This window comes from Periplaneta americana, chromosome 12 (genome assembly GCF_040183065.1).
Source record: "Periplaneta americana isolate PAMFEO1 chromosome 12, P.americana_PAMFEO1_priV1, whole genome shotgun sequence".
NCBI classification, from domain to species: domain Eukaryota; kingdom Metazoa; phylum Arthropoda; class Insecta; order Blattodea; family Blattidae; genus Periplaneta; species Periplaneta americana.
This window is the reverse complement of record NC_091128.1, coordinates 19,055,019-19,067,278: the sequence shown is the minus strand read 5'-3', so window position 1 is coordinate 19,067,278 and position 12,260 is coordinate 19,055,019. Positions and strand designations below refer to the sequence as shown.

Sequence of the window (12,260 nt, the reverse complement as noted above, 5' to 3'; positions counted from 1 at the left end):
GTAATTCAGATCATCATATTATTATGTTGGTGGCAAAAGTGGCATGCTCCAAGAGTTAAGAGAGATGAAAACACCAAAAATGTTCATTGTTTAGAGACCCTCGTTATCAGGTTCACCTCCTTCAGGTTAAAAGTGTAAGATTCTTATATCAAGCAAGATTAAACCAAAGACTAGATATGGCTGAGAAGGACTGGAGTGCTGAAGAATTGTATAAGTTAAAGAATGGATTCATGAAACAACTACAGCTGCAGAAACATTAGTTAGAACAAGAAAGAATCAAGGAAGAATAGAGTGGCTAACTGTAGCAGTATTGGAGAATGTAGAAAATAAGAAAAGAGTTGGATTCAAAGAATGAGGAAAATTTAAGGCAATATAGAAAATGTAAGGTAAGAGTAAAGAGAGTTATAAAGAGAAGTAGAGAGGAAGCCTGGGAAAGAACATGCGGTGAGATACAGCATTCTTTAGGTTTTTGTAGATCTTTGCAGGCATAAAAAATGATCAGAAGGATGAGGACAAAATGTAATCATTTCCCAGCTATTCAACTGATATTGTTGAAAGAATGAGAAGAACACGGTCGAGAATTGACTGAAAATAGAGCTGATTTTTCGGGTAACGAAACTCCACCTTTATTAGAGAATGTAGTTATTGAACCAATATTGGAAGAAGAAGTTAATCAGGTATTGAAGAGGAATAAAAATGCGAAAGCTGGTGGTCCAGGAGAGATAGTTATGGAGATGTGGAAATATAGTGAACATAAGATGATTAGACTTTTAACTAAATTATTTATCAGATAATTATTGAAGGCTATGAGATATCTCAAGACTGGCGGAAATCATATATCTCTACTTTTTGTAAAAGAAGTAATAGAAAAGATCCAGGGAATTATAGGGGGATCAATGTGATGGCATCAGCGAATAGAATATTGAGTAGTATAGTAAAGGACAGATTGGAAAAAAGCATAGCTGGAAGGATAATGGAAGATCAGGCAGGTTTTACAGTGGGTCGATCCTGCATGGACCACATATTTAGTATCAGACAAATCACAGAGAAAGCTAGAGCAAAGAATCGAGAAATGCATTTAATGTTTCTGAACCTGTAGAAAGCCTATGATTCAGTACCAATCTGTAAATTGTGGAAGGCTCTCAAATATATTGGAGTTGAAGATCTCTTAATATTTCTGATCCAGAGAATGTATGTGGACTGTCAAGGAGTAGTGAAAATTGGAAGTAAACTTTCAGAAAGTTTTAAAACATCTAAAGGTCTCAGGCAAGGGTGTATATGTCTCCCACCATTTTAAAAATATATATCCAAAATGTTCTAGAAAAATGGAACAGATCCTGTCGTGGTATGGGAATGGACATTACTCAAGAAATAATGCACTCTTTAATATCCGTGGATGATCAGGTCTTAATTACACAGAGTAAGTATGATGTTAAATACATGTTTAGAAAACTTGGAAAAATACAAATGTAATTCCTATTCTCAATCCAGGTAAAGACAAATTGGAACCTAAATCATATAGACCGATATCTTTAACATCCTGCATTTTTAAATTACTGCAATGCACTGTTCACAGAAGATTAACCTGGAGACTTGAAACTTTACGCCCATATCAGTTTGGCTTTAGACCATCATGTGGCACAGCTGAAGCTCTATTATATTTTGCTCAAGAAATTTATAAAGGTTTCACAAAAAAGAAGACCACATTAGCTGCAATGATAGACTTTGAAGCCGCTTTTGATAATACTCCTCACAGATCCATTTTATTACAATCTATGAAACTTGGTGTCAAAGGCAGAATGCTAAGATTTCTACATTCTTTTCTTAATGAAAGAACAATTCAAACCTCAGTAAATAATCATTTATCTTTATCCAAAAAAAAAATTACAGGTGGTATACATCAAGGTTCCATTTTAAGCCCAAATTTATTTAATATAATGTTACATGACTTACCTGATGATGTTCCATCTGAGGAGAAAATAAGTATCTAGGCAGATGATGTTACAATATGGGCTACGAACAATGATCCAAATGAATCATTAAGAGTTATACAAAGAGCTGTAAGTAATATCAGTAATTGAACATCCAAATGGAATCCATCCCATAATCAGAAACTGAATATACTGTATTTGCTCGCGTAATTTGCGCCCCCGCGTATTTTGCGCACCCTAATTTTTAAGGGATTATTTTGAACTTTATTTTTGCTCCGTGTATTTTGCGCACACATTTTACGTACATATTTTTTTCAGTGTAGTAGGAATTACGTACATATTTTTTTCAGTGTAGTAGGGATTTTCCTTCCCTACAATCCATCATAGGTCATTCACCAGCAACTGAAGTACTTGCTTCAGAAAGAAACCCCAAAGTCCCGCTACTTTAACAATGCTTGTCCTTGGTAGAGAGAAGTTACTGGTATAGAAAATTAGCCCTACCGTAAATACTTGTATTTCAGTTGACTTTCAACACTTCTAATGTGCACTTGTATTTATACAGTATTTCAAGATGGGAAAGAAAAATAACAATAGGACCTCTTATTTGAAAAATCCGCATATTTTACGCACCCCAATTTTTCAGTGGCCAAAGTTAATTAAAAAGTGCGCAAATTACGCGAGCAAATACGGTACTGTCTTCACAAGAAGATATAGCTCAAAAAACTATAAACCTCACATTTATTTGAATAATCAAGAAATTCATTACAATCCAACTCCTAAGATCCTAGGATTAATTTTTGATGAAAAACTTTTATGGAAAACACATTTAACGAATGTTGCTTCACAGTGTCTACCATGATTAAAACCCTTGAAGGTCATAGCTAATAAGGATCAGATATCACGACAGCACACCTGTTTTATAATGCTTATATACGATCAAAATTGACCTATGGATGTGAAATATGGGGAGGAGCATCAGCAACTCATCTACAAAAAATTTCTGTTCTTCAAAACTCAGATTTAAGATTATGCCTAGGAGTACCAAAAACCACATCAAATGTTGCCCTAAAAATTGAATATAATATTCACTCAATCAGACACTATGTATTACAAAAGGATCTAAAAATACATTTAAAATTGCAAGCCACATCCAGATCTCATATGTTCAAATTGTCAGATAATATCTTGTGTAATTTCTATAAAAGAAACAGAGAAGAAATACCAATCTATACCACAGACACACTCATTGCTAAAACTCCAGTTGTGAAAGAAATTCCTCCATGGAAATGGGTGATTCCAGAACATAGCATACAAATTCCAGGAAATCATTCCAAAAATGATCCTCCATATATTCTTAAATTAGATGACATGGAACTACTCTGCAGCACATATAAGGATCACCTTCAAATTTATACAGATGGATCTCTAAACCCTAATGACGGGACATCAGGAGCAGGGTATTATATTCCAAAATGCCAAGAAAGTTAGTTCATAGCTACAATGTTCATCCTCTTCCAGTCTTGACACTGAATTGCTAGCTATTGATGCTGCTCTTCAGTGTGTTACTCAAATTTCTGAAAAGTCTATTTGGATACTTAGACTCCAAGGGGGCTATATTTAATATAATTAAATATGTACCAAACCTATACGCACATAGAATTATTCCAATTCAGAAACAAGTAAACTAAAAAAACTCCAAAAGGAAATAACATTTCAATGGATACCTAGTTCTTGTGATACCTGGAAATGAGAAAGTCGATAATCTGGAAACAAGAAAATCGTTAACATTGCAAAACAGGCAGCATATTTGCAACCAAGGCCTCTTCAAGTGATATCTCTATCCAGTGCTTTTGCTTCAGTAAAGTCTCATTTTATAAACTTATGGATCAACAATTGGCTCTCTTCTGACAAAGGAAAAATTTTAGTCTGCACAAAGAAAACCAAATAACCTAGAAATGTTCAAAAACTTGCCCAGACATGTTCAAACATTTTTAACAAGAGCCAGAACAGGTCACATTGTCACACAATTGTACCTACACCGATTTCACCTTTCTGATACTCCTACTTGTCTGTGGTGTAATAATCATAAAGAAGATCTGGAACACATTCTTCTATATTGTCCATCCATAAACCACAAAAGAAGTAAATTAAAATCATCAGTACCAGTTGCAGAAGACACAGCCCTGCAGTATATATTGACTACACCCAAACTCTGGTTACTAGCAACAGGCATCTATAATGAACACCGATCAAAATACCTCTCATTTCTCATGAAAAACAAACACTGAATAGATTACAGTGGACTATAGTGGACTTTATGTTGACAGCAAACAGCTGGATATATTAAGAAGATTGACTGTTCTTTTTAAAATGTACAAATGTGATGTACTGTACCATACACATTAGAAATCTCCGACATACATAACCACAAAACATCAATAACAAATACACTATTACTCCACTTCTCTACTTCAGAAAAAATAATACATTATTGGAATTTAATTTTCTAATTTTCTACAATCACAGCAAAGACAGTGTTGTTTAGTTTTTCTTAATCAATTGCTTTACCTTTAAAATGGAATACAGTAACACATACTACAGCATACTGTCCTACTTAAGGTAACCAGTTATCTTTGTTTGCTTTTTGCACTTAGCATTTGATGATGCATTCGTTTTAATGCCGCATTATTGTTAATTGTATTAAACTCTTCTTTGAAAATAAGAAAGTTTTGTAAAGTTGTCACTGCACTGAGAGCTTCGTTAAGTGATGTGCACAACAAACTGTTCTTCTTGTTCGTTTTCATTTTCTTCAATCATGTGTTGGCTTTGGATGACAGCTACAATTTCTTCTTCACTTGCTGAGGCGTACAAGGCAAGATTGTTGTCTACCTGGGCAAAGTCCTCTATTTCACAAGTTGACAAAGATGAACAAAGTTCTTGCACTAATCCCACCAGAGGAATGTCATCCTCCTCATCTTCATCATCAGCATCATCAGCTGCTGTTGAAAATGTGTCACCCTCACCGTGAGATGGTGAAGAAATATCTCTGAAACCTGCATGTTTAAAATATTTGGCAATGGTCCTTTGAGTGACATTTTCCCACGCTTCTGATATCATTAAAACTGAATAAAGAATGTTGTTGTTGTTTTCTAATACCAGGCGTTTGACAATAAAGTCATTTGGCATCTTGCACTCCAATATTTTTCAAAGATATTGTCATGATCAGCCACTGAAGCACAGATTTTGAGGTGTTCCGAATACATTTCTTGGTTTGGCATAAAGAATGTTGAAAGCTGTTTCTTTACCTTCTTCGATTTTTTTGTAACATGTCCATCACTTGAAGTTTCCTGTAGGGACTGCATTTTCAGAGATTTTATAACTCCCTGGTCCATAGGTTTAGAACTGAAGTAACGTTTGGAGGTAAAAACACAAGCTTTATGCACTGCAGATTGTCGAATACTAGATGAGCAGGGCAGTTATTGATCAGGAGAAGAATTTTTCGGTTCTTTGATTTCAGCTGAGAGTCCCAGTTATGCAACCACTTTTAAAAAATTTCCAATGTCATCCAAGACTTTGCACTGTTATCATAAACTACAGCTAGGGAGTGAATGTTTTTAAAATATCTTAGTTTTCTTGATTTTCCATTCACCGAAAGCTTTTCTTTACATGATCCTATCATTTTTGCAGCAACCATAACTGTGATTATTGTCTTAGACTTTTTCCCACCCAGCCACCGGTGTGGCTCAGTTGGTTAAGGCACTTGCCTGCCGGTCTGAAGTTGCGCTCGGGCGCGGGTTAGATCCCCGCTTGGGCTGATTACCTGGTTGGGTTTTTTCCGAGGTTTTCCCCAACCATAAGGTGAATGCCAGGTACTCTATGACGAATCCTCGGCCTCATCTCGCCAAATACCATCTTGCTATCACCAAACTCATCGATGCTAAATAACCTCGTAGTTGATACAGCGCCGTTAAATAACCAACTAAAATAAAAAAAATTTCCCACCAAACACTGTTCACCTTTAAATTTCAGTGTCTTATATGGGATCATACTGTAAAACAAGCCAATTTCATCTGCGCTGAATATATAATCTGGCTTGTAATCTTCACACAAAGCAGGCTACTTCTTAGTTAGCCACTCGTCTGTTATGTTATCAGGTATACCGGCAGCTTCGCTACAAGATCGTCTGTTTTCCTCTGTTATCCGAGATCCTTTTTTGACTGATTAATGTATTAAATTATAAGTTTTGTATTGCTTTTGAAAGATTAAAAGGGATGCCATTATGTTTTAATATTTCTCACATCTTTGTTCGGTTCACTGTATCACATACTTTTTCAAAATCAATAAAAGCTATAATAGTTCGTATATTAAACTCTCTGTCTTTTATATTATTTGGGCAACAGGGGAAACACAATCTATTGTTAATTTCGTAATTATAATTGATTTGTGCTTACTTGTGGCTGTGCAGAAGGCTGGACTGGTCCTCCTGGAGGAGTGCCCTGCTGTGTGGGGGCTCCAGGCTGCTGTGTACCAATTTGTGGTGCCTGTTGGCCTGGTGTTGTACCAGGCTGGTTTTGTTGCTGTTGTTGTGGTCCAGTTTGGCCTGGTCCTGCTTGCTGACCTGGCCCAGGTCCCACCATGGAGGGCGTCAGGTTCATTGAGCCACCCTGTCCAGGCTGCTGCGGGACCCTTGATATGTTGTGCATCTGCGACTGGTTCATCTGCTGCTGCTGGGTCATTACAGGTGTTGTGTTGTCTGCAGGTCATTGTTATTATTATTATTATTATTATTATTATTATTATTATTATTATTGTAATATACACCCTATAACTTTAGAAGTTAGATAAGTCCCACTTTCTGTAATTTATAGTGCATAACCTAGTGGATAAACTATGATGAATTAGGTCTCGTCTGTAAAAATAGCCCTTCTGTTTTATTTTTTTTTCATTGTAGTTTCCTTAGTGACAATAACATTACAACAATGCCGTCTAATGGTGAAGAAAAATCTTATAATGTCTTACAATTCGATAGAAATGGTTGTGCTACAAAGTGCAATGCTATTTTAACCAAGCATGGTGCCTAACTGGTAATGCACTAGACTTGCATTTGGGAGGTTTCAGGTTCAAACCCTTTAGACGGTCAATCTGACTGAGGTTTTTCATGGTTTCCCTCAGTCAAAAGGCAAGTGACAGATTGGAAATTTACATACTATGACTCATCACCATCTTAATCACTATTATCATCGATCTCGGTTCCATGAACTATCATAAGCCCAGGGGAGAATCCATGGTACATAGCACTACTACCAGCAATAAACGACCACATACCCTGGGGTCCAAGTTCAGTGACAGACAGCAGCCAACTCTACATTGGACACAGCACAAAATATGAGAAAGAAACGGAGATTATGATGAAAGAGGGGAAGTGTAATTATGAAGGCAAAATGAGTCCAAGGTTCAATGCCGAAAGTTACCCAGCAATTCTGCTTCAATTTGTTGAGGGAAAACCCAGGAAAAAAACTCAACCAGGTAACTGTCTAACCAAAATTTGAGCTGGGGCTGTTCATTTCACAGCCAGACATGCTGTTATTCCACAGTGGTGGTCTCCCAAGCACATAACAGGTCAAATGGCCCAATGCCTGCTTGGATGATGGAGATGATTATTTATATTTCATGAAATGAGAACGTAACGATGAAAAATTTAATAAAAAAAAATCATCTGTCCTCTAATAAGGGTGACCACAAGGATCCTAAACAATGAATAATAACAGCACTTCTACAAATTTTAAGACAATTAATGTAGTGAATACAAAGAGAAATTAATTTGACAATAAATATTTAAATATTGGCTTATTCAAAATTACTTAAAAAAAGATGAAATTGTAGAATTTGCAGTGAGTTCATTAAAATGCTGATTTAAATCTTCTGAATAATAAAATAATTGAAACCTACGGATTTCAATATGTCATAGATATATTTTGATAGCCTCGTGCACCAAAGAGAATGCTTTGAACATTCCATTTGGTTGGTGAGATGTTACCACAGTCTAGTATATACAGTCACGAAGCTCAATACATAGTAAATATGCATCCATAGATAGCTGCTAACCACTAGGATCACTAATATCGTCTCATTACAGACAATGCGAAATAGTACCGGCACAATCTATTGTTCCTAGCACCCTCACAACTTAAGCTTCGTGACTGTATATACTAGACTGTGATGTTACCTTAGTATGGAATGCAAGGTTCATAAGTCAACTGCTTTCATAGTCAGTAGTGTGGGGCTGCATTGCTCTTTCTCGAGCCGGATGATGGGATCTAGTATCAATCCTAGATTGTGATCAATCCAATCCTTTAATTTTTTGGCCCACTGGAATTGTTGCAGTTTCATTCTATCGTCCAGCTTTGCTTTCTTTTGAGGACAACAACATTGTATCCCCAGTTCTTGGCCCGTCTTGTGGAATAATATGTAGAGACAATGTACCTGATCTCATGGACTTCCCACCCTTGTTGTCTATGAAAATCAGCGATCATAATTCTCACCCTATCATGGCAATTCAGTCTTCCGACAGAACCCCAGCACATATCCAAATAATTATTTAACACTAGGAAGACTGGATATGGTGACATACCTAGAAAGACTGAGGAGAATGATTGCTTGTTTTATACTACCTTAATATTCACGAAAAAAATGATTTGGTTGTATAATATGTAATGTAATGCATTAGCAATATATTTTTAAGCATCATAATGATGGTTCTTCACAACAGATGTACAGTCGTATAAAAATACAATTGGTACCACAAAACAGTAAGATTCTAAATATTATAGTGTTATGAATTAAAGTTATTGTCTTTTTAGTAAGTAATATTTTCGTTAATATTTTTTTTCCAAGAGTTGTAAGAATTTTTCTCAACCACTGTAGTACAGTCACTAAATATACAATAGTATTTAGGAATTTTATTTTGCTTTGGAACATTCTCAAAGCCTTCAAAGCTGCTACTTTTGGGTAGTATCGACAGCGTGTTTACTCCAGGATTCTCAAACACAGCAATTTTCTCATTTTATGTATTTTACATATGAAAGTATAGGATTGAATTCAAAACTAGTCACTAATTGAATAATATTAGACTTCATTACTGATAATTAAATCTCAAGTCTGATTAATTTTTATATATATCTTGTCAGGATGTATGCAATGAAGGGAGAAAGGAAGTGGCCACCATATCCCATTATCTCCTGGCTTAGTTGCCCCATGAGTGATGCCTTATTGATGTCACTTGTGAGGTTCAGACAATCTTCGGGCTGCTGACTTTACATATATACTGATAATACCAATGGGTATCAAATTTGACCCTTGTCATTCTAGGTATTCCTTTCCATATCTCCACTTCGCTTCATATATATATATATATATATATATATATATATATATATATATTCATCCATGTCATTTAATGTCCTGCCCAAGGGCAGGTCCTTTTCTGCAAACCCAGATTTCTCCAATCTTTCCTATTTTCTGCCTTTCTCTTCGTTTCCTCATATCCTCCATATATCTTAATGTCGTCTATCATCTGATATCTTTTTCTATTCTGAACTCTTCTCTCATTCATCATTCCTTCTAGTGCATCCATCACTAGGTAGTTTCTTCTCAGCCAGTGACCCAACCAATTCCTTTTCCTCTTCCTAATCAGTTTCAGCATCATTCTTTCTTCACCCACTCTTTCCAACACAGCTTCATTTCTTATTCTGTCTGTTCATTTCACATGCTCCATTCTTCTCCACATTCACATTTCAAATGCTTCTAGTCGCTTTTCTTCACTTCGTCGTAATGTCCATGTTTTTGACCCATAGAATGCTATACTCCACACAAAGCACTTCACTAGTCTCTTCATTAGTTCTTTTTCCAGAGGTCTGCAGAAGATGCTCCTTTTTCCATTAAAAGCTTCCTTTGCCATTGCTGTCCTCCTTTTGACTTCCTGGCAGCAGCTCATGTTACTGCTTATAGTACACCCCAAGTATTTCAAGCTGCCCACTTGCTCTACTGCCTCATTTAGAATTCGCAAGTTTATCTTCCGTATTTGCTCCCTATGACCATGGTCTTCGTCTTATTTGCATTTATCTTCATCCCAGCTGTCATTTAGCTCCAGCAGCATATCCTTTGGTACCATTTCCTCTTCTGCTAACAATGCCATATCAGCAGCAAGTCTTATGCACTTTATTCTTTTTCCTCCTACTATCACTCCTCACATGTTCTGAAAAAAGTTCTTTACTAAATCCTCCAAGTAGATGTTGAATAGAGTAGGTGATAAACTGATAAAGGACATCCTTGACATACTCCTCTCCCAATTTCACTTCCTTCTCATATTTCTTCTCCTATCCTGACTTTGATTCGTTTCATATAAAGGTTATTGAACAGTCCTCTCTCTTTCCAATCCACACCAGTTTTCTTTAGATCCCTATTAGTTTATTCCAATTCACTCTGTCAGAAGCCTTTTCTAGGTTCACAAATACCATATACACTTCTTTATTCTTCTCTAGGTATCTTTCACCAATTGTCCGTAACAGTCCAATTGCATCTCTCGTACCTTTTCCCTTCCTGAAGCCAAACTGCTCTTCTTCCAACTGTACTTCCATCTTAGAATATAAACGTCGATTTAGTATTCACAAGAGAATCTTTGCCTAGTGCGATATTTGACTAATAGTCCTGAACTTCTTACATTTCTTGGCAATATTTTTCTTCGGTATTGGAATCAACACTGTCTCCATAAAATCTTCAGGCAATTCGTCTTTCTCATATATTTCGTTGCATAATGATAGAATTTGCTTCTTGTCTTCACCCAAGCATTTCACTAATTCAAAAAAATTCAAATTACGGTTTATTTAACGATGCTAGCAACTGCAGAGGTTATATCAGCGTCGTATGTGTGCCAGAATTTTGTCCTGCAGGAATTCTTTTACATGCCAGTAAATCTACTGACATGAGCCTGTCGCATTTAAACACACTTAAATGCCATTGATCTCGACCGGGATCGAACCCGCAACCTTGAGCATAGAAGGCCAGTGCTATACCAACTACGCTACCGAGGGCAATCACTAATTCAATGGGGATTCCATCAACTCCTGTTGCTTTCCCATTCTTCATTTCCTTAAGCACTAGTTCAACTTCTTTGCTTAAAACAGAAAATCCTTTTTCGTCTTTTGATATAGCTTCTTCGTTTTCTATAGCTAAGTCATCTGGACGATTCCTTGTCTCATATAACTCTTCCACATATTTCGTCCATCTGTTTAGTATTCCTTGATTGTCTGTTATTTCATTTCTGATGTCGTCCTCTATCAACCACATAGATTTCCTGTTCTTATTTGTGAAATCCCAAACATTTTACTTCGTGGTACATTAAATCATATCTTCCTTTTCTCTCTAGATCTTCTATTTCTTCACATTTCTCTTTCATCCAATCTTCTTTTGCTTTATCAGTTTCTCTTTTTAGTTCGTTGTTTAGTTTCCTGTAGTTTCTTGTAGTTTCTTCTACCTTCTTCTGTGTTGATGTTTTTCCATTTTCTCCTCTCCTCTATCTTCTCCAATATTTTACATGTGACCCAAGGTTTCTTAATTCTCACACCTTCTGTGTAGCCTATTGTTTCTTCTGCTATTGTCTGTATACAACTTCTTAAATGAGTCCAGTACTCATTACTGTTCTCAGATGTGGATTCTAATGTAGCAGTTTTATCTTGAAAATTTGCTTGAAATTTTCTTCTGTCCTCTTCATTCTTCAATTTTTACATGTTCACTTTATTCGTCACCTGTCTTCCTCTTATCTTCTTCAGGCGAATATCTACTTTGGCTATCAGCAGGACATCATCTGAGTTAATATCTGCTCCTGGTAGAGTCTTTGCATTTTTTAAGCAATTTCGGAATCTTTCCTGTACCAGTATTATAGTCTCTCTGATATCTGCTTTCGTCCCTTGGGGATGCCCATGTGTATCTTCTTCTTTTATGTTGTTGGAATAATGTATTTCCGACTATCATTGCATTTCTTTTACAGATATTCACCAAATATTCTCTTCTATCATTTCCTTTTCCCAACTGTTCTTCCATCTTGTCCTTCTCCTACAACTGCATTCCAGACACCCATTAGGATTACGCATGCTCTCTTCTTCCTCTCCTTTTTCTATCTGTCATAGCTATCTTCCACTTCCTCGTCTGCTAATCCACTATGTGGCATATAAACTTGCACTAACAGTCCATTTTCTTCCCTTGTAGTCTCACCATTATCATCCAGTCATTTACATAACGCACTGATATCACTTTATCTTTCACATGTGGTCC

General features: G+C 36.3%; 1 protein-coding gene across 6 annotated transcripts in view; it reads right to left on the bottom strand.

Annotated features, from left to right (window-relative positions):
- The window catches only part of MED25 (Mediator complex subunit 25), a 247,691-nt gene that overhangs the window by 130,095 nt on the left and 105,336 nt on the right, over nt 1-12,260 (bottom strand). For all 6 annotated transcript variants that reach the window (XM_069840860.1, XM_069840862.1, XM_069840861.1 and 3 more), the window contains one exon: nt 6,383-6,684. In XM_069840860.1, coding sequence (XP_069696961.1) covers nt 6,383-6,684 — 302 coding nt within the window. The remainder of the gene's footprint in view (nt 1-6,382; nt 6,685-12,260) is intronic.